Source organism: Pseudonaja textilis, chromosome 2 (genome assembly GCF_049901715.1).
Source record: "Pseudonaja textilis isolate UNSWEBS1 chromosome 2, rPseTex1.2, whole genome shotgun sequence".
Lineage (NCBI taxonomy): Eukaryota > Metazoa > Chordata > Lepidosauria > Squamata > Elapidae > Pseudonaja > Pseudonaja textilis.
In genome coordinates, this window is record NC_141991.1 from 183,640,651 (window position 1) to 183,664,326 (window position 23,676).

Genomic DNA, 23,676 nt, shown 5'->3' on the forward strand with positions numbered 1-23,676 from the left:
CTTTACTGAAATGATTAAAGCTTCAGCTTTGTCCTTGGCTGCTTCCAATCCACACACACACATATAATTCCATAGTTAGGAATGATTTGAAATAGCAATAAAACAAGCATCCTTGTAATAATATTCACTATATAGGAGTGCCTGTCAGAAAAAAAAAATAGGATTATTTGGGTATTCTCTGATATTTCCAGGATAATTGTTTGAGGGATGTCTGAAACAATCCTGAAACACCAGATGGTAATGAATCCTTGCTTGACTCATCCTATAACTAGAGCGATAGGAAATCTGAATGTATTTAGCCTAGCCCTAATACAACAATACACCCACTTATACACCCAAAGGTGCATGTGTAACTCAGTGTGCACAAGGTTAGGCAGCCAAATATGTGCTGAAGAGCAGGTACACACAAATGTATGCAAGCACATGACACACATATGCAAACACACAACTCTCCATGGAGAGGTGGGAGCCACTGTTCCCTCACTGCAGAGGAAAGCATTAAGCCCCACGAGAGGAGAAGCTGAATAGAAAGCTGGAAGGAGGACCCTTTCACTCCAAGGGACAATGTCTGCCCTAATTCTGCCAGGTGTAAATCCTGCTCTGAATGTCTTGGATGCCCTTGAGGCAGCCATTTTCTGCTACCATTAACTGGTGCAATGGGTAGAGTGCAGTACTGCAGGCTAACTCTGCCCACAGCCTGTAGTTCGATCCTGATGCGGCTCAGGGTTGACTCAGCCTTCCATCCTTCTGGGGTCAGTAAAATGAGGACCCAGATTGTTGGGGACAATAGGCTGACATTGTAAAATCAGCCAGAGAGCAATGAAAAGCACTATGGGGTGGTATACTATTGTACACTATCGTTAGAATAGAATATAATTCTTTATTGGCCAAGTGTGATTGGACACACAAGGAATTTGTCTTGGTGCAAATGCTTTCAGTGTACAGCACTGCAAGAATAATAGTTCAGCTGCATCCCAACTGCTTGCAACACTGTTGGTAATCAGACCATTCTGGGCAGCTATACTAAATTACACAAAAATCAGGCAATTTTTTTTTTAAGCTTGCTAGTTTCCTTTCTATAACCCCACCTCGAGAAGGGCTCCAACCTTGATTTCTCTAGAATTATGCAGATATTATAATTTTCACTGTGACAAAACTGCTCAAAGAATCATAAAAATATAATTTTAAAAAAATATGCAGAGCACTGACAGCAGCTATGCTTGTATTGGGAGAAAAACACAGAATGTTTCCCTAATCAATTCCTGGCACACAGGCAAGTTTTAGAAAAGCTGTGAGAAAAGGGAACATGTGCTACTGAGCCTGAAACCACAAACCCTTCACTATGCATGCAGCAGTCTGTGATAAAAGAAAACCACCAGCCTCCTTGAGGATAAACCTCATCACCAGAGAAAAATGATCATCAAATTCAGTGCTTGCTGAGCTAAAGGTTTCCTGTTAAAGGAGGAGGACTGCAGATAAGCCGATGACAGAGAGAAAATTAAAGAAAATGGATCATATGTGCAGGAGATGACCAGGCTGAGTCTAAGGGAGGGGTCAAATACATTATCAGTCACGCATCCCTTCATGCCCACAAGGGATCTAAGTCGAGTCCACCTTGAATTCCTTCTATTCTTATCTCCCTCTAATTTCCCTTGGCCATTAGTAGTTCAGATTCTTCTAGAGAGCTTAAGCTGACAATAAATCTTTATACCCATTTGAACTGTCTGGATTTCCTGATTTTCCCAGGCTTGACATCATGGGCTTCTGTACTGAAGCCTATAAAAACTCCCCCACCCTTCAACAGAGCTTCAGATCAGCTCACAACCAGATAGAAAACTCAGCCATTCCCTCCAATCGAAGTGCCAGGCATTTGTATGGGAAGGGGAACAACATGATGATGTGCCATCAAGTTGTAATCAACTCTCGGACACCACATGGATAGAGTTTTTCCATGATGATTCTGTTCTTAATTCGGTTTTTTCAGATGTTCCAATGATGCACACATCGCCACTGTAAACTATCTGTCCATCTTACTGCTGGTCATGGTCTTCTCTTTCTTTCCACCTTTCCCAGCATTCAAGACTTCTCTGGGGAACTAGGTCTTCATATTATGTGTCTGAACTAGGATGATTTAAGCCTGGTTACTTGTTCATCTAGATTGATCTGCTCAATGACCCATTTGTTGGTTTTCTTGGTATTCACAGGAGTCTTCAACAACCAAATTCAGAAGCATCGATACTTTTCCAATCCTACTCCTTCGAAGTATAGCTTTCACTTCCATATGGAAATGCCATTACTTGCCTACGTCTGATTTTTGTAGGTACAGATCCATCATGGCATTTGAATATCTTTTTCCAGGTCTTTGTTCTATTTCTCGACTTGTTGCTTTACTGTTGATAGTTCATGCTAAAATGCAGAAACTATCCATCGTTTCAATATCTTCATTGTCAGTTCTAAGGGTGGTTGTTCTATTATTATTAGTTTAGTTTTCTTTACATTTAATTTTAGTCCCCTTTTTAACCCACTGTGCTCCTTGAGTTTCATTACTCGAGCTTCCAGTCCCTTAACGTTTTCAGCTATCAGAATAACGTCATCAGCATAGTGCAGATTATTGATGTTTCTCCTTCCAATTTTATCAACCACAGTCATCTTCTTCCAATCTAGCTTCCCTGATATATATTTAGCATTCAAGTTAAATAAATAGGGGGAAATTATACAGCCTTGTCATCCTTCTCTGGCTTATCTCTTTATTTGGACTTCGGAATTTGATTTAATGGTGTGAATGACCAAAGCTTCAAAGGGGATGGTTTTTGTTTTGAAGCTGTGTCCCTGAGAACTTCATGGACAGGAGTGAATAAAGTTTGTGTGTGTCCAGCATTTGTTTTCCTTGCTCAAACAACTACTAGTCAGCTCCCTATTTCTTTTCTATTAACGGGTTGTGACCATGCAATCTCTCTTACACATATACATACATTTATAGTTTCAAAAACTGATAAAGTAAAAAGTTAGAAAAAGACAGAAATGAGAAAAAGAATAAGTATAACCTGAAAAGAAAAAATATATGAAAAAAGTAACTTCCAAAGTTCTTAGTACAGATACAAATATATAATAAAGTAATCATGACAACACAATCTCACACTACTCTGATTAACCGCTAGAATCTCCTTGATCAAGTAAAGGCAGTCGGAGGCCCCATTGCCTGTTTTTCATGATCCCAGGTTCTTTAAGCAATTTAAATCAATTAAAAAAGTTAGCTCAACCCATCTTGCAATACTGTTTTTTCCACTGTCCCCACCAGGTTCCTGAAAAATATTGTAGGACCACAAACTAAAGATTGCCTCTCTATATCACAGGAGGAAAAGAAAGGTGCCTTTTGTGGTTGGGATATTTTGTTGAGGTGCCTTTTGTGGTTGGGATATTTTGTTGAGCAATACCAATCCTTGGTCTAGTATGTTTTGATTAGCTCTTTTACAAACCTTTTAGCTTTACTGTTGACTTTTACTTCATTTTTCTTGTTCCACAAACCATCAAGCTCTTGCATTCCAGCATAACTCCAATAATGAGCCCTAATATTCCATCAATTTATGAATTATAGCCAGAAGTCAATGGAAGCCAAAGAGCTACCTTTTATTAGCCTCTGGGTGAAACTTTATACACAATCTTTATCAAAATCTAATATGCATTAATAAGCATGGGTATTTGTGATAGATGCAAGCAACTGAAATATTCTTTACACCTGGTTTTATATGTATAATGTATGATCATGCACAAATTTTTGAATACCCTTGATAAAATATGTGCGGGTGTGGGGAAAGAAGAGGACCAAATAAAATAAGAAAAATTAATTGGTGTCCATTTTGGTTCTTTTGGAACACATGGTGACACTACAGTCATTAATAAGATGCCGCAATTATGGATGTAATCTTATTTTTGAGGAGCATAATGGTATTGTATATTTGCTATTTTCCACAAGGGTCTCTAATACTTAGGAGATAACTTGTTATAACAATATCAATTTGTGACTCTCATTGGACCAACCTCTTGCCATAGGAACAGCTTTGATATTTGACTTTGTACCTGTACTCTTCAGATACTGTTCAACAGTGAATTTATTTTTGTGATTTATGACTATGAGATTAGCTGGAAAGATTACTTAGATAACGAGCTGCTGTTCTTAAAGCTAAGACAGCCTACCTCATGAATAAAACATCTCATAACATTCTAAACCCTGACATGGTTACAGATGTACAATGCATCTGAACAACAATACAGTTTTGTACAGTTTGATAGGTACAAGCTGAGGATGTGAACAAGATGTTTGAAGAGAATTATCCTATTTGGGCTCTTTTGATTTACCTTGCCTATCGTGGATAATTTTAGTTAGTTGGTGGACATAAATGGGATAAGTGAGATGCTAATGTTAACCTAAATGAAATAATAATATAATTCTTCTGGACATTCTGGACAAAGCACATTGCCCATTAGAGGATCATTTAGTCCTGGTCAGCTAATAAAAGTGAATCCTGGAAGTATCAAGATTGGACCAATACATGGGGAGCGATGTCCGTCAGCCTTGATGGCTGCTTCTGAAGGGTCTATGACAATTCACCACAGCCAACTTGTGTCACGGCCAATTCGCTGCAGAACAACTCACTGCAGGATAAGAGTTACACTAATATCAAAGAAATTGAGGAATAGAATCATTAAAGGATGCTAAAGGAGAGACAGAATGAAATGTGAATGGCAAAAGTTAAAATAATTTATATGAAATAATGGAATTGTTAAATTGTCCCACAATGAGTTGTCTCGCTGTGAGTCGACCGTGGCGAGTTGGCCACAGTGAGTTTGCCACAGTGAGTTGGCTATGGCAAGTTGTCCCATTCTTGCCTCTGAAGGCCAGCTGTTGGGAGACCAAGATGCTTTCCTGTGCATTTGATCACAGTAAAAACAGACTACTGGACTAGAAGGGCAGAGATCTGGTCCAGGACACTGCTTATGTCCTTATAATATAGTGATAAAAAGGATAGTAATGATATCTAAGTATTCTTGAAGGATACCCATTATCAAAATCCAGTCAAGTTTAGATTCTGGTCTGGGCTCTTGTTTATTTTCTTGTTTATTTTTATTTAACCACATGAGAGTAATTTAACAGGTGCAATATTATTATTATGTGAGTACATACATTCACAGAGGTAACTGTCAACTATTGGTCCATTACTCCTCCTATTTGGTGGTGGTGGTGGGAAGTATGAGAGAACCAAAATAAGCACTGGTAATAGATGCACAAAACTCATTAACAGGCAAAAACTTCTTTGCAGGCTAAAAAGCAACAGAAGCACTAGTCCGGTTATTGGATAAATTAAATGTGGTTATCTTGATAGATAACTTTACTGGGAGAAGGACAGAATGAGTGTCCTTTGTTAGATTGCTTAACATTGCTTTGCATTTCATGCCAATAACCCAGCAGGCTCCTGGATCTGCACTATAGATCAACAAAAGCAAAGTATAGCGTTGTACTATATGTAATCAAATATTCAGAACTAAATTTTATGTTCCCTGAGATATAGGCATGATATTAGAGGGCCTTCTGCTGTAGCTTAAGGAAAGGATTTATTTTAGTATTTAAAAATATATTTTATAATAATAAATACCTGGCATTGTAACATTTCATTAAAGTACAAGTAGTTAATTGAGATTTTGTAGTTACACAGAGGTTCTTCTCATATTCCTCAGAATCAGGGTCTCATTTTTTGGGGGACAATATAAACCACACTCACCCATCCACTGAGCCATCCATCCATCCATCATCCTGCTAGGTGATTTGGCAGCACTGGGATTGCTAAATTTTCCTCTGCTAGCGCTTTGCTGCAGAATCACTGCTGCAGTGCTATTGCACATTCATTGGGGACAAAAAGGGCTACGTACGAGTGGAAAGACAGCAGCAGCAATGGCACAAAATGCACAAAATGTACAACATAATTCATTTGCAGGCAGTTAGTGTCATCCTATAAACGAGCAATGTCAGCTGTAATGCAGGGCATCCTAAAAGCTCATCGCTGTTATTAATTTCAGGAAGGCTTGCATGCTACCCTGTCAAAATAACAACCATTTGAACAATAACTAGACAGGAAACATATAATTATAGTTATGAAAGGATTTAAAGAATTATTTTTCATGGAGATTGGGAACAGCATCCTTTTTCGACTGCTTTGCTGTGCCTGCAGAAAACAAAGTATTTGTAGCTGAAACAGAGGGTTAATTTTATTTCAAGAGTGTTTCATCAAAATTGTCTCTTGAAGATCATATTTCACTCTGAAGCTACATGTTAGGTGAAAAAGTTTTGATTACTTTAGTGAAACTTGTTGCCACTTAAACAACCACACACTATGTGGTTCTGTGTGACAGGAGGAAAGTCATTAAACAAAATTGTATTTTGATAGTGGAGACACCATTTAAATGGATCACTATCTCTGCTAACAACTATAATGTATCTGTGCATTAGCTGTTTTGCATTTGAGAAACAGGCCTATTCAGTATAATGTAAGTGAGGCTGGAGCCATTTTGTTGGTAAATTAATATTAGGGAATAAGAATTGAATGCAATACTGAAATTTAAAGTAAAGTATGGCTTTTGATTAGAACTAACTTTATTGGCTATCGTTGGATATGACTAGCTTGCCTTTTGTACTTGCAGTACCTGATCTAAGTTTTAAGTTCATTGACTGTGCTAGCCTTTCCCAATTTAATGTCCTTCAATATGTTAGAATTACATAGAATTCTCCACTAGCACAGAACATATTTCAGTTCAACCAAAGGATATACTTTTTCTTGCTTCTCGTTTCTATTTAGGCAGCTGGGTTTAGCTTTCCTGATCCTGCTAAAACAAACAGGATAAAACAAACACAGAAAACTGGAAGCAAAAATATTGATAATTGCAATTATCAGAGGATATCATAGTCAAATTTCTGGATTCAAAGGCTATTTTCTCCCAATTTCCACACAAGTGGACATGCAACTTTAAACTATAAAAGATGTGTATTTCTCATTTCGATGGCCAACTGAAATTGGTTGAACTGAAATATGTTCTGCGCTAGTTGAGAATTCTATGTAATTCTAACATATTGAAGGACATTAAATTGGGAAAGGCTAGCACAGTCAATGAACTTAAAACTTAGATCAGATACTGCAAGTACAAAAGGCAAGCTAGTCAATCAAATTAATTGGCAGGACACTAGATAAAATTTTGAGAAAAGAAGTTAGAGGGTTGTGAGAGGAAAATACATTATCATCATATATCTTCTTTCATGATTTCTCCAAAGAATCTGTCCTGCTATGTTAACTTTTCATCCAGTGCAAATTGCCAAATATCATTACAAAAGTAAATCTCTCTGCTGCCTTCCTGTGCAATTCGTCACCTTCAGCAGAAGTACAATGATGACCTTGTGAAATAAGTCTTTTTGGATATCTTAGAAAAATAAGGCGACAGCACCAATCTTCAGAATTTAATATGAATACTTGTGGCAAAGTAATAACACTTGCAGGCAGAAGCACCACATATGGAATTCCTTTTTCTTACATTCCAGCATAATGGAGTTTCCTCCTTTCTAGCTGCTAACTAATTTGGGGTTGCAATCTTCTGCCATTGAAGTTTCTGCAAAGATTACATTTATATCTGCTCATACATCCTTGTACCTAATTATTAAAGAGGCAAGAACCCTATTTTCAACTGGCCACTCAATTTTCAGCATAGCAGACTATCTAAAGAAGAGAGGAAATCTGTGGTCTCCCATGCTCACAACAGCTCTACACAGCATGGCCAGTGGTAAGGGATGCTGAAAGTTTTTGTTCAGTAAATAACTTCCCTGAGCCAAGAAAATTTCATCTTGATTTCGGTATGGTTAAGATGATATAGAGTGGCAATATTTGATGCAAAAGTTTTCTGGTATGGTCAGATGAGAAATCAGTTCAAATTGTTGTTCTAATGCAAAGGCAGAAACTGTAGATATGTATTTTTGATTTAGATATCATACATCAAAGTGTTAAGACTAATAAGCAACTACTGAAAAGTAAATGCCATCGTTCTAATACCCAAAAGCTCTCAGAAGCATTGCAACACACAGCCTTACGATACATTTTGAGTCAACCAGGCACCTTAATGCCTAAAATAGATTTTAACGTACAGTCTGTCTGCAGTAGGATTCCTGGGGAATTGCTGCATTATCTGTCTAAATTATGTCCTTGCCAAGTAGTTGCTCAGATAGGGAAAAGGCAGGGAAACTCTGTAATCCAGGGGCCCTCAAACTTGGCAACTTTAAGATTTATGGACTTCAACTCCCACAATTCCTCAGCCAGCATAGCTGGAAGTTGAAGAATTCTGGGAGTTAAAGTCCATAAGTCTTAAAGTTGCCAAGTTTGGAGACCTCTGATGTAATCAATGTCATTTAAAGACTAATAGCCCAAAGAAGATCCCTTTAATTCAGGGGTGTCAAACTCGCGTCATCACGGCATCGCAGGATGTATCGGGACTTTTTCCCCCTTTGCTAAGCTGTGGGGGCGTGACCAGCATGTGACACATCCGGCTCATGGGCTGGAAGTTTGAGAGACCTGCTTTAATTCTATCTTTATCAGAAGGCTGGATCCTGCAAAGAAATGGAAAACACAGTTCTTCCCTCTATCGCTTGGTAACCTTTCTATATGCCCTGCTGCATCTATGTAGCTATATTGTGTTTACAATACAGGTAATACTAGTTTGAAGAAGACTGGATTAAATATTACCCACCCTCATCCCCTAATGGTATTCTGTCCCCAAATGTCCAGGATTGAAGACTCCAAGGCAAAACATATCAAGACAATTTCTGCTGGAATAGAAATAAGATGTGCCCAGGAAAAGGTACCACGGCATGAACTGAGATCACTTTCAACTGTCTTCTCCAAGCACCTCTGTCAAATGAGAAGTGACATTACTGGAGAAAGAGGGCCACCCTGGAAATAGTGGAAGACTGGCCTGCGGTTCCTCTGCCAGAAAAAAAACAGACTCCGGGCTCTGTTTTTGCTGGCGGGGGGCTGGAGGAGGCTGTCGTGGCTGAAAAGAGCCTGGGAAGGCCGCAAACAGCCCTCCCAAGCTCCGTTTTTGCTGGCAGAGGGCTGCAGGAGGATCCCCCCACCCCGGACCACCACAGGGCCCCCGACATGAGTGACATTGAAATGGCCATGCCCACTGCCCACGCCTCCGTCCCAAACACAACCCTGATGCAGCCCTCGGTGAAATCAAGTTTGACATCCCAAGGCCTAGAAAGTGAGCTGTGGTGGATACATTTCTATAATGAATGCCCTTTTCTAGTGAGTCCCACAAATATGTCTTTTTAAATACAACTTTTAACAGTTGCTATAAACACCTCTTACCATAATAATAATGGTGATGAAACACGTGTATTTTTCTAATCTGATTATGTGCTGTGAACTTTTGCACCCAAAACTTATAGATGGCAGAGATTATATTTATTGCAGCCAACCATGTGGCACTGAAATCCGTTTTTGCAGCTCACAGCCGTTTTAACGTAAAAGAAATCTTGACAGATTTTTCACATATATATAAAAAGGGGGCTTAATTGGTCCATTCATTCATTTCCAAATGAAGATCTTTTTAAAGTTTTCACGATCTCTGCCACTTTTATCCACCCAATTATAGATCCTTTGTGTTCAAAATACTTAAAGCTACCATATCATACGATCTGTTTCATTACTTTCATTCTTGATTAATTAATTTTATTTCTGTTGCTAGAAAATAAGGATGGGCAACATGTGGGGAGAAACTGCACAGAATCCCAAGACTGCATTACTGACAAATGGAAACAAACTAGTTGCATTCTGGGGAAGCAGAACTAGTTTTGGAAAAGTTTTAGGGTAGGAATTGTCTAGTCTCTTTTCCACAATCCTCCCATTCCACCTTTTGTCCCGAAATGAAAAATGGTCCATAATCTCTTCCATTTAAATCATCAACACAACAGAAGCTCCTGGGAACTAGTCCTCAACTTACAACCTTATCACAACTGATTTTAAGACGGTTTAGCTCAGTTGTTAAGTGAATCACATGGTCATTCAGTGAATCTTGTTGTTGTTAAATGAATCCAGCATCTCCAAATGACTGTGCCTTGCAGAAGCCAGCTGGGAAGGTCAAAAATCACATGACTGCAAGATGTTGCAACCATTATCTTGGTTGCCAAGTGCCCAAATTGCAATTGCATGGCCGTGGGGGTAGTATTATAGTTGTAATTTCAAAGGCAGGTTGTAAGTTATTTTTTTCCAAGGCCATCTTAACTTTGAATAGTCATTAAACAAATGGTCGTAAGTCAAGGACAACCTGTATATCTGTCAACTATGTTTAACAACCTTGGCTATATGGATTCTTGCTTTAATATATCAGACTCATTTTATGCCTTTCAAAATGGTATATGGGAGAGCTGGTCATTTGGAATTTGAGACATGCTCAAAAAAAAGAAGATCCTTTCTTCTTAGGGAGCCTACAATGATCATTTTTGCTGTGTTCTTAACACTCATGTTGATAATGTTTGGTTTTGAAATCTGATGACCTAGGTGGTTTTCAATCAGTTTTGTTGAAATAATCATATGAACAAATACGGCACAACTATTTTGCATTGTAATTGGCACCCATTTTATCTAGTACAATATTTGATTTACATCAAAAGTACGTTTCTCAGAATAAATCTTGCATTGATTTGAGATGGAGGACACCAATAATAAAATAAAGCCTCACTTTTCTCGGGAACTAAGAAAGTAAATGCCTCTTTGCAATTATGCTTCTGTGATTTTGGAAAATATTTCTTGACTGCACTTAGATGATCCTGTAAATGGCAAGAAAGATTAAAATTAGTTTGCGTCATCTCCTGCTTTATTTAATTATATTTGAATAATAACTGTGTGATGCCTCATCCTTAATAAGCCACATCTTTGCAAATTAAAGGTTTTATTTCTCTTGAGTAAACTAGCTGGCTTAATGCCATCATATTTAAATTCAGCAGTCACGAGTAGTACCACCACATTTACAGCTAAAATATTATAGCTGGCAAAACAATTCGCTACTAGGCAATTATCTCTTTGGTTGATGTTTCCCAGGCAAGTTAATTTGCGGTATAATAATTATAGCGAGCTTTGCGTTTGAATGAGATACATAAGCATTACAATGCCATTGTCAGCACACAACACAATAACTGTTAACTCAGAGTTCAAAAGTATTTCATATCTTTTAAAATGATTTTATTAAGAATTTTGATTATAATATAAACTAAACTTAAAAGAGACTGGAAAGGAGTAAAAAAGCGCAACAAAAAAGAAAAGAAGAAAAAGAACGGAGAAAGAAAAAATAAAGAAGTGACTTCCAACCCTTATCAAAACATTTATAAACAAATTTAGTGATTCTTCATACCCCCTAAGGCTATAAAGATTTCTCTCTTCATCCCATAGCACATGTCTTATCTATGAACAAATCCATACAACATCATATTTCCTGGTGTCAGCAGGAAGTGTTATCAGAAGTGTTCATTCAAATATTGTCATTAGGATTTGATTTTTTCATTCCTTCTTTGTCCCATTGAACAGAGTTCTTCAAAACTTTAATAAACCTCCTTTGTAAATCTGTGAGAAAATATTATCCAGGTCACTCTTTGGGTTTGTCATTTATATTTCCCTTTTACATTCTGAGATCTCAGCCAGTTTATTTTGTATATCCAGTGAAACATCTTTTTAAAATCATTCTCTTGGCCTACTAGTTGAAATCCAGTTTCAATACCATCTGTATTTGTCTGCTAAAATTTGTTCTATATCCGTCATTTTTTAATAACATCTTTTGGACATAGTCCATCCATAGAGGCAAACATAATTACTGACATTGTTGATATTGGGACTACATTTTTCTTATTCCATTCTTCAAAAGTCTCATTTGGCATTTTTATTGAGATTATGTTATGCAATATTTTACAGGCTTATAAATTTTTTCTCTGCCTAAAATCTTTAGTCCCCTTTAATGTCCAGTTTTTGAAATCATAAAATTATCTTTGATTTGTCTTGTAAACCAAAGCAGAATTTCCCATGAGAAGCTGTTTGTTCCTTATAGTTTTCAATATACCAATTTTATCTGGATCTTTAGTCCATTATAATTTTCTAAAATCAAAATTTTAACTTAGCCTTTTACTGTTTATTTCAGAATGGCATGATGATTGGGAGGAAAAAACCCTCTAATACATAAATCTATATTGAAGAAAGGAGATACAAAAGAATGTATAAAATATGAGATCATGCCAAGGAAGATTTTGGAAAACAGAACACGATTTCAGACGCTTAAAAAAAAGATGGATAATCGAAAGACAAGGAGAATTTGAAGACCTTTCCTTTGCTTCATTGATTATAGTAAGGCCTTTAGTTATATAGAACATGGCAGAATGTTCTATACCAATACACTACCAGTACACCTGTTTCCCGTAATGTCTGCCCACCTGATTTGATCCTGCAGAGTTTGCATGCTAGGTGGGGGATGTCCTTTGATTGAACAATGCCATCTCTCAGGACCCCAGAAGTGCACCTTCCCCAGAGCAGCACCTGCCCTATGGAACTATCTGGCTCCCACTCTTTTGTTGTTAGAAGAGCCATGAAGACCTTCCCTTCATCCTGCTTGCCATCTTTTTAATAATTTGACTGTTGTGAGTCATCTAGAATCCTTGAGCATTGGGTGGAATACAGGTTTAAAATGAATTGTTATTGTACGTCATCACAAAAAAAATCATGGTTGCCGGTTCTTAGCTTGGTCTTCATATGCACCAAGTTCTTCCCAAGGACCTAGGATGCTGTAATGCAAAAGTCTTCAAACTTGACAGCTTCAAGACTTGTGGACTTCAACTCCCAGAACTGCTGAGCTAACATGACTGGAAGAGGAATTCTGGGAGTTGAAGTCCACACGTCTTAAAGCTGTCAAGTTTGAAGACCACTGCTGTAATGTATCAGCTTTTAAAGAAACAGAAGGATGTCAATATTAAATATTAAGGAGATACAGGTAATGTGTACCAGAGAACCTAAAAAGTCGTGCAAGAGCAAAAGTAGTAGGTTTTATTTTCTGAAGAGTCTACAGTGCTCTTCCATTACTCCACCCCAGTCCTCTCTGCACAAGCTAAGAATAAATTGGGCAAATCCCAGGGGCACAGCTGCTCTGGGTTCACAGGAGGAGAGCAGTGGAAACCACACCAGCATTGCCCACTCTTCCAGCGATTTGTGAATGCGGTGATTTTTATCTTGCCAGCCAAGCTGTGTTCCTTTCAGAGGCGCAGCAAATACTAGCACAATCGTGACGGAAAGGAATCTGCATCCTGCAGGCTTCAGCTTCTGATGTCAGCCACATTTGTAAGAGGATGAATGAGTCTGTCTCTTGCCCCAGCCTCTCTCAGCTGTCGTTCTGACTCATTCATCTGGCTGCCTGTCCTATATATTGCATTTTTATGGGTAGCAGCTCCTCAAATTAGCCCAAATTAAATCTGCAAAGCAGGGGCTAATAAGCAAATATGACACAATAGCGAAGTTCTATTTGGCAATATTATAAAAATAGAAAACAACACTGAGGGGAATGTGTGAATAAGAGCCTAACCTTCATTCAAATAAACCAGTGGTGAGTTTCTTTCAAGATAGAATGAAGAGCCTAAGAATGAAGATCCTTCAATGTTAGAAATGCAAAAGAGTTGCTTATTTTTTATACGTTTAGTCTTAAAAGATTTGTATCGCATGACCCAGATTTAAGTTTTCAAATTCAAGAGAAAAACAAACATCTTTTGGGATTTTAAAAGAAGTGCATCCCCTGTAACGTCTTCATGTTTTTTAGAAGCAGTTTGCATTATTTTTTATTGTAAATGGTAATCTTCAATAACAATAGTAATAGCACTCATAGTGCTTTGCACCTCTCTCTAAGCGGTTTACAGAGTTGGCATATTGCCACCAACTATCTGGCCCTTCATTTGGCGAACCTCGGAAGGATGGAAGGCTGAGTCAAGATTGAACTCCAGACTGTGGGCAGTTAGCCTGCAATGCTGAATTCTAACCACTGCATCAACAGGGCTCCTGCATATGGCACGTGTTAGCCAGGGATCACCGAGGTGGCTGGTTGTGTCTGTGAAAGGATTTTTTTCAGGCCGGTGATATCTTTACCCGCAGGACACCTGAAGGCCAGTAGGCAATCGGGAGAGGTTCCTTTCTCATCCCTATGCAGTTTATTCACTCATGGGAATTGAGCCACCAACCTCAGTGGTGCGCAGGCCCAGCGTCTTACCAGCATCTTACCACCGTGGCCCCCTGGGGCTCCTGAATAATAGTTCTCTTTAAAAAAAAAATATAGGGTTCCTGTATAATAGTTATAAAGTCTTGGTTGACCAATGCTGATTGACCTTTTTTTTTTTTTTTAAGGAGAAGCTAAATTAAAAATAGAGAAGAATTAGAAATGGAAAATCACATGTCAATGGTTTGGTTATGTTCAGTTGGCAGAAAGGTTTCAATTGGACAAGAGGAGTTTTGATTTTATAAATGAGAAAACTGACATTGACTTGGATCTGTGTACTGATGATGGGCATGTTTTTGCAAAGATATGTAACTTTTTACTAAAAATGAGTACAGAAGATGATATGTATGATTAAATGGGCAAAAAATTCTGAATATAATGCTTAATTGGTGGGAGAATGTGTGAAGGACTGAAATTTACATTGAATTAGAATTTGAAAGATGATTTTTATAACATGATGTATCATTAGTATTTAACACCTGATAAATTGTCAAAGATGTGTAAAGGAGTATCAAATATAAGTTGGAATGTAAGCAATATGATGAATGTTCTATCAAATTCATATTCTATCAACTTTGGTGGATATTTAAGAAAACTAGGAAATATTGTGACCTGATATATATTATAAATCAGAGAGTTCTTAAAATAAAAGTAGAATTGAAACCAGAGTTTTCCTCTCTTTCAGATTGAAAGAAAACATAGGATTTGGTTTCTCTATATGACACAAGACTTTTATATATAAAGAGATGGGAATATTTACAAATTCCTTCAATGGAGCAATGGATGTTGAAGCTAATAGAATTGGCTGAGATGATGAAGCTACTCTAATTAAAGAAAATACTTTGTCTAAATTTGTTTCTCCTTGGAAACCACTGGAGTTTTTGCTAGAAACTGAAAAAATAAACATTTAATTATGTAATTTGACAGTTGGAACTACCTATGATTTTAGAAACACCGTGTATTATTTTTGATGTTAGAATAAGAGATTAATGTATTTTATATCTGTATCTGATCAAAGAAAATTGGAAGTTATTATTTTTTATCCTTCCCCACCCTTCTTTTTTGCACTACTGATTTTGCTTTTTCTTTAACCTCTCCTTTCCCTAACCCGATTTTTTTTGTTTTGGTTTTTTTGCTATTTTGTATTTTATCCAAAGTAAGGATACAGTGGCTCAGTGGGTAAGAAGCTGAGCTTGTCGATCAGAAAGATCGGCAGTTCAGCGGTTCAAATCCCTAGCGCCGCGTAATGGAGTGAGTTCCCGTTACTTGTCCCAGCTTCTGCCAATCTAGCACTTCGAAAGCATGTAAAAATGCAAGCAGAAAAATAGATTTTGAATTTCAGTCTTCACCAACTTGGAACCAGGAGGCCTCCTCCAACATAAAATGGTCCTTACTGAACATGTTAATGTAACTTTACGGCAAGAATAAATTTTTAAAGATTAACCTGTGTTAATCAATTCGAATCACTAAGCTTATAGTAAGACATTGCAAAAAATTCCACTTAGATCAATCTCCTGGTGAGCTGTGGAAAAGCGGATCTACGAGGCTCAGCTAGCTAAACAGATATAAACTTTGTCAATGAAGAGTGATAGATATGACATTAAGAAAAAATAGTAATCTTCTCTAGTGTGCACTTGTGTTCGTTGTTAAATTTTAATTAACAGAACATACAATGCTGCAAGAATGAGTATAACTTACTGCCCATGACTCATAGGCTAGAGTCCAGCTGTCCTACAGGAGATTCTTCAGAATGATTCAACCATTCATTTCCACCCTCTGATCTGAGATGCTGCATTCCATTCTTTCTTTTATTCCTCTTCGGAATCTCGTTTCTCTTTGTGAATATTCAATATCAGACAGTCCGCCAGTAGACATGCCAAAATGTATTCACTACAAAGTCATAATAGCTAAAATAGTTTCACAAGAAGGTCAAAAGCTGGTATATGGTGCAATATTTTTTTAAAAAGTGTTAAGAGCTTTTAGGGGGTACATTTAGACTTTAGAGAATAGACTTCAATCAATTAATGGGAATTAAATTAGTTGAGATCCTATTCTTATTTTTTAAACAATATGCTGTATATTATCTTGCCAATTATTTTGAAATTTTCTCAACAGAGCTTATAGAAACATGACTGATAAAATATTTTTATTTGTTAGATATTTAGGAAGAAAGATGGACACTAGCTTAGATGAGAAAAAAATCTTTTAAACCAGGGGTGTCAAACTGGTGGCCCACCAGCTGGATGCATCACACGCAGGCCATGCCCATCGCAGCTCTGCAAAGAGAAAAACGTCGCAATATGTCACACGATGGCAACGTGACACAAATTTGACATCCGTGCTTTAGACATTCAATTTACGCTCAATTATATTTTACACAGAAGAACCAGCATAATTAGACTGGGCACAATTCAGTCTAACGCTACCTCAAAAGAAGAGCTGGGTCTTTCCATAGAGACTTGTTTGCAAATTTAGTTGAAAAATGGTAATTAAGAGAGCCCCATTTTATGACCTTCCTTGCAACAGTTGTTAAGTGAATCACTGCAGTTGTTAAGTTAGGAACATAGTTATTAAATAAATCTACCTTTTCCATTGACTTTGCTTGCCAGGAGGTTGCAAAAGGTGATCACATGACCCCGGACACTGCAACCATCGTTTATACATGCCAGTTGCCAAGCCTCTGGATTTTGATCTGTGACTATGGGGATGCTACAAAGGTCATAAGTGTGAAAAATGGTCATAAATCACTTTTTCCAGTGCTATTGTAACTTCAGTCGCTAATAAATGGTTGTAAGTTGAGGACTACCTGTATCCAAGATTTTCTAAATAAGGATTGATGCAAACAATGTGAAAGATTTGTAAGTCAATGATCTTTGGCTTGCACTGCATGTTTGATGCCTATCAATCCATATGGGTTTTTATGCAGTTTGCAATGATCGTGCAAACTTGTGATGGCAAGGGCTGAGCTCATAGGGAAAAAGGCATCTTTACTTCCTCACCTAGAAGTTTTACACAACCTGGCCTCCCTTCCTGCCTGGGAACAGCAACTTTGTAGTACTTTCACTGCCACCATCTATTTGTACAGAAAATCCCTTTCCTCTTCATTTCAAACCTCCCATAATGAACTAGCAGATCAGGGACATATAAGAATGGTTGAAATGAATTAAAAGATATAGAACTACTTCATGTAACTGCAACCTTAGTTGGAGGGACATTAGAGAGAAAGATATGGCCCACTTAGGAATCGGAATGGAGGAGCAAGCCTTAATCATAAATTAAGTTTTATTTAAAAATGATTTTAAAAATTGTAAATCTGACTTCTGTGATAAGCTTATGGTCTATAGTGCTGCTAAAATCACATGCAACATATTAAAAATAATCACCCGGTGAATGGTACAAAGGAAAGGTAAGGTTGCTAAGCAGACCGAGCAATAGTCATAATAACTAAAATAGCTTCAGTGGTCTTGTTTGGAAGTCTCTGGAGGTACTGAGGTTTCAAGATACCCAAAAAGAAACTATGCAAGTCAATGAGCATGTGCAAAGAACATGAAACTAGAGAGGATAATCATATTTACAGTATTAATCTCTCAGAGACACTGGGGTATTTAATTATCAACACAAATTAAACCAAAAGCATAACATTTTAAGAGCTTCCGATGATCTTAGTTACTTACATCTACACAAACAATTCCTGTATAGGAAGTCACCTCTCTAATTCTTAACTTACTATTAAGTAATCTTAATAGTATTTTAACTATTAACTATTATCTTAACTTACTATTGGCTTTTCTGGAACATCTAAACATACTTCCTCAGGGTCAGGGGAAATAGCAAACAACCACTTCTTTTAATCTCTCCTCCATCTCCTTCTTGCTATTTTTGCAACCCAGATTTCTCTCTTCTCAACTTGAAATATTAAGTTGACTGTTTTTGTTTTCATTAGATAGAGGAGGAGAGGCAGAAGGTCATTCTTGTTGTCTTACAACTCAAGACCTGCCTTCCTTGCTTGCCCATGTGTTCCTAGCCATTACAGGTATGCTTTAGCTCAGGCATGTGCAACCTGGGGCCCACAGGCTACGTGTAGCCCTGGATAGCTAGTATAAAAAAATTAAATTGTTATTTATATACATTTAACTATATTACGTATTTTATATGGGGTCAAATGCAATGCCTTTTCATTCAGTGCAACCCGGGCAAGCCAAAAGGTTGGCCACCCATGCTCAAGCCCAGGGATGTCAATTTAATTGAGAGCCACATCACAGTTGTGTTTGACCTCTCAAGGCCGGAGGGAGAAATGGCCAGGGAGTGTGGCCAGCTTGACGTCACTCATCGAGGCTCAATTTTTGGCTGCGACAGCTCCTGCAGTCCTCTGCTAACAAAAATGTGGAGGCCGCGTACGACCCTGCTGAACTCCATTTTCGCTGGCACAGGCACTACGGGCTGGTCCTGTGCTGTTTCCAAGGCGGGCCCGCGGGCCAGATCTAAGCACTCTGTGGGCTGGATAAGGCCCACGGGCCTTGAGTTTGACATCCCTGCTCTTGCCCTTTCATGGATATATCCAATTATTTGTCCTAGGTTCCATATTTTATAATAGCGTGTGTGTTTTATAAAGCAATGTTTTAATGCCAGTGTTTTCCAACTTGGCCTGTTCCCAGAGCCATGGACTTCCACTCCCAGAATTCTCTGCTGTGGTAAACACAGCCAAAATGGAGCACTTCTCTAGGCAGCTCCAGCTGTCAGAATATCCTCCTGCTCTTTTTCCTTTTGCCTACGATTGCTCTGCTTCACCCTTTTACTGCTTTGCAAGCAGCTGCTGAAAGCAAGCTAAAATCCCTACTGTCACACATAACGCACAGCATTTCCCCATTGCTTCTCTTGCTTCTTGCAAGACCAGAAATGTGTCAGAAAGGACCCACTACATAGTTTTTCAGCCTCACTTTTTAGTTTGCCTAGAAATTACTACTTACCTGTATTTTAAAGCTCTAATATTTAAAGCCTTATCATTTCCCTCAAGCCAGGCTACTGCAATTTTATGTCTTTAAAACCTACAAATATCCTAGAAGTGTAACAGCCCATTAGGGCATACACTCAGGCCTCTGCTTAAACTGAATTAAGATGAAGGAATCTTAATTAAAGTACATTAGCAGAAAGCCTATAAAGCTATAAAGGTCCTTGGAGAAAAATATAATTTTTGTTTTTATCAAAGGGGAAGTTAGGTCCTCGGAAAGAGAGATTGATGAGATACAACCTTCGAAAGAGATGGTTCCAGGGGACATATCTTTGCTATTAAAAAATAAAAGATTCTTACTGCATTATAATAAAGATTCTTGTAGCATTATACTTAGAGCGGAGTATAATAATATATTCCCTGTAAAGGCCAGCGCTGTCATACCCTGAAGGAATAAACGCACCCACCAAAATGTCAAAGGCATATGCTACAATCAATTCGTTCAAATACCTAGTGTGCTGGTTAAAATGTAGACCCAACATAATTGATTGTTGGATGTGTTTTGTTTGCTTCTGTTTTTGCAGCCCTCAATGAAGCGAAATGCACTTAGAGGCATTAAATCGCAAGAGTGGTAATATTCTTAAACAACAGCCGATTTTTAAAAAATTTCTGGACAAAATATGTGAGCTCTACGATATTGAAAGTCATAAACTTTTCCAGTTGCAAATAAAATGCAGAGTTAAAGAAACTGAAAAACAAAGATAACTAAGGTGGAAGAATGGAATTCCCAAGTCTACTTATAAAAAAAAAGATACTGAGAAATGAGAAACAGAAAAAGAGAAAACATATAAGGATTCAAGTAGTTTCAAACTATTTCCCTTGAACAATCAGAAGTAGCTTTGACACAGCGTAACAACTTGAGGAACCTATCAAGAGTGATTGATCAAAAGCATAAAAATGTGAGTTCTAACACACAACACAAAAGCCAGATGAGTAAGTTGTGTCAGTCCCTTTGCTTTCGGCTTTAGATTGAGAAATCAAAAAATAAAATCTCTGAAGAGGACACTGTAAAATCATTTCTGAATATATTGCCAAAAACCCGCATAAATCTGTCCACATAGATGGCGGGAGTCAAGAATGACTGAAGGATTAATAGAATATCAGTCAGCTTCTAAGAGTAATTGTGCCTCCAAGAAGAAAACAAAAGTGCGGCCTAATCTTCATTTGTCAAATAAGTCATATTTTAGAGTTGAAAATTCTTAACTTTCTAGTTTGTTGTTTATTTAATAAAGTTAAGAAGTAGTATTGGGAACAACGACTCCCTTACAGAAAACAATAAATATGAGATGTCTTTAAAGAAATGTGAACTAGTCTATTTCATCAAAGCAGTATAGTTATTTTTTCTAACATGTATATATCATCCACTAAGAAGTGTTTTAGAAACAGCTTGCCATAAAAAGGGGCACATGAAAGATGGAATCATAAAAATTTGAATACACCATAAAAAAACAGCAACAGATGTTAATACAACTACAATATAGTTCACAGTAGTAGCTGCAATTTCTGGAAACTTACAAATTCTACAGATGTTACAGATACTTTTTCAATAGCTAAATATTGGAAGGCACATAAAAGAAGCTCTACTCATTGTTATAATTGCATGATTTGTCCAGGAAAATAAATTTCATCAGACTAGATACTATAGATGCAAAAGAGGGAAAAATAATCTTTAATGCAGAACACAATCAGTTCCAACATAGCCATCGCAAGGACATCAAAAGTGTATTTACCAATGTGCGCATTTAATAATTGCAAGACCTTTTTGAGTTCCCCAATTCCCCAATACTTTGAATTAATTGAGAACTGCTAGATTTTAGGCTAGGTGTTTATTTAATTAATTTATATCTCACCTTTATGTTTATAAAACAAGTCAAAGTGGTGAACATGTCTAATACTCCTCAATTTTCTTATTTTCTCCACAACAACAACCCTGTAAGGTGAGTTGGGTTGAGATAAAGGGAGAGATTGGCCTGGCCCAAGCTAGCTTTCATGGCTAAGGCCGGATTTGAACTCCCAGTCTAATGGTTTCTAGCAAGAGACCAATCTGATTCTTTTAAAGTTATCTTAAAGTGAACCCATTAACTGATGGGATCTACAAAGCCTAGGTTTATTTTTAGAAACAAGTTTTATTTATTTATATCTGTAATTTGTAATGTCTTTACTTATTGATATGAAAATTTGTTTAACTATTTCTATCTTGCCTTTTCTTCTGGATCGTAAGGCACTTTATTTGTGGCTTTCCCAACCTTATCTCCTTAACTTAGTCTAACATCTTTAAGTGCTGCATTACGTTGGCTGATCTTTGTATATGTATTTTTTTTCTATCTTCCACCTTGTCTCTTTCCTCCTTCCCGTTTTAAAAAAATCATATCCTTCTTTTGAAGCCTGTTATATGGCAGTTAACATCTAAAACTGTATAAATGATCCATGCAATTTAACCAGATTTTAAATTGATACTCTAGGATACTCAAAATAGTATAATAAAAGCAATCAACAGGAAATAGTCTTCGATGTAAGCTGCCATAAAACCAATCTTGCAACCTCAAATTAAACCGTCTTAAACAAGGTCTTAGGTTCTAAGTAGATCAGAATGAAGAGGACATGACTTTTGTTTCTTATGAATTAATCCCCCGCTGGTGTGCAGTTTTGTATGACACCTGCAATGGTCTAAAAATAGGAAGCAGCAGGGGAGGCTTATTAAATTACAGTAATTCTAAAGTTCTTATGCTAAGATGTCATAATTATTTTTTCTTAGAACAAATAGAATATTATTTTAAACAATATCTGGAAAATACACTGATTCCAGTTACAAAAAGAAAACCCCAGGCAGACCAGCACTGTCTGAAAAATACTTAATTCTTGAAATTTCAACTGATAAGGGAATGAAACTTGGCCATCTGTAGCTCAATATGGTCACACAATATATTTACTAATTAGAATCCTTAATTATCACTGATAAAACATGACAACCTTTCACATTTAAACTTGGTGTTAGAGACATTCTGCATTAGTCTTGAAACAAATGGTGGGGAAAATGTTAAACCCATGACAATTTTACATACTGTATGTTTACATGTAGTATGTAAATTTAAGTCTTTTGAAAACCAGGAATGTTTTGTGATACCACTGATTGCCTCTGAGGACTGTAAGGAGTAAAAATTATGTGACTATGAATCTGAATTCCTTAATATGGGAAAAAGAAGGGTTTTTTTCATATCTGTGCAATGATGGACACGGGTGAGGTGTTAGCTATATCCTATAGTTATTGCCTACGCCTATGGACCACTTTAGAAGTTAAATATTACCCTGAAGCATGAAGACTAGCTGGACTTACTCCCTTAATGCAGAGGGAAGAGGATGCCATGTGCAAGTGAAGAAAGCTAAGCAGCCTTTTGAGATCAAGGGAGATTAAACCACTAAATCCAGAATTTTGGCAGTTTCTCTGTTGGATACTTTTACAAGAGATGCAAAGTGAGGCACTAAGCCAGTGCTTAGAGACTTGAGAATCAGGAAGAGGTTTTCATATTCTCTTTATGTAAAACTCACCAGATGGGAAAATCCAGTTAAGGGGATACTGTGCCACACATTTAGATGGATCATTAAGAAATTCTCTGCAGATTTACAGATTCCACATCAGGGATGGGATTTTAGAAGGTAAGGCATAAAGCTGCAAAAAAATGTCGTTTCAAAACAGTCTTTGCCACAGAGTTACCCCTGGAATGATATTGTTAACTATGCTTTATCTTTATGTTGCTGCAATTCCCCCAGAGGAAGAGTCTTAGTTTAATGCTGAAGAGCACTTCCTGTTTTTAGAAAGTTAGACAACTCCCCCCACCCACCCCCACAATTTCCTGAAGAACATTCAAGCAAACCTAACTATCTGTCTGTTTCTAAAAAAAGTCACTCACACAGAAGATACCTGGAAACTAAAAATATCTGATTATATAAATAAATGGAGGAAAGTATTTTTCATAATAAATAAGATTATCAGATAAGAGACACAAAGTATAGCAGTAAAGCAACTTTTTAAACAGTCTTAAAAATTCAGGAATCTTATGTCCAAATGACCTGTCAGCCCCCATTTGCAGTTTACCGGTGTATAATTTGTAAATATATTTTGTTCAGTTTTGAGCTTGCCTGCTGTTTTGAATTTGCCTGCTGTTCCTATATAAATGATACCTTTTTAATTACTTGTAGTAATTCCTAATTAAAACAAAAATAAAGTAAGCTTGTCCTATTTTACTGTAAGACAAATTTAAATTTACTGGTCAGATATTTCCATTGTTTCCCTCACCTCTTCTGCCCTCAAAAACAATGGTGTTTAACATAAGAGAAAGAAA

The 23,676-nt window shown here is 37.2% G+C and overlaps 1 protein-coding gene across 4 annotated transcripts in view; it reads right to left on the reverse strand.

Annotated features, from left to right (window-relative positions):
* The window catches only part of SH3GL2 (SH3 domain containing GRB2 like 2, endophilin A1), a 93,946-nt gene that overhangs the window by 29,688 nt on the left and 40,582 nt on the right, over nucleotides 1-23,676 (reverse strand). The window contains exons 2-3 of one of the 4 annotated variants that reach the window (XM_087926582.1): nucleotides 11,514-11,651; nucleotides 10,774-10,861 (exon numbers count right to left, since the gene is read on the reverse strand). The exons of 1 other annotated variant lie outside the window; for it this stretch is intronic. Coding sequence is in view for 1 of the 3 variants with exons in the window: in XM_087926581.1 (XP_087782707.1) it covers nucleotides 22,883-22,936 (54 nt within the window). In the remaining 2 variants the exon portion in view is untranslated. Of the gene's footprint in view, nucleotides 1-10,773; nucleotides 10,862-11,500; nucleotides 11,652-22,882; nucleotides 23,004-23,676 lie in introns of all 4 variants that reach the window. 2 more of the 4 variants (XM_087926583.1, XM_087926581.1) reach the window with 2 other exon arrangements.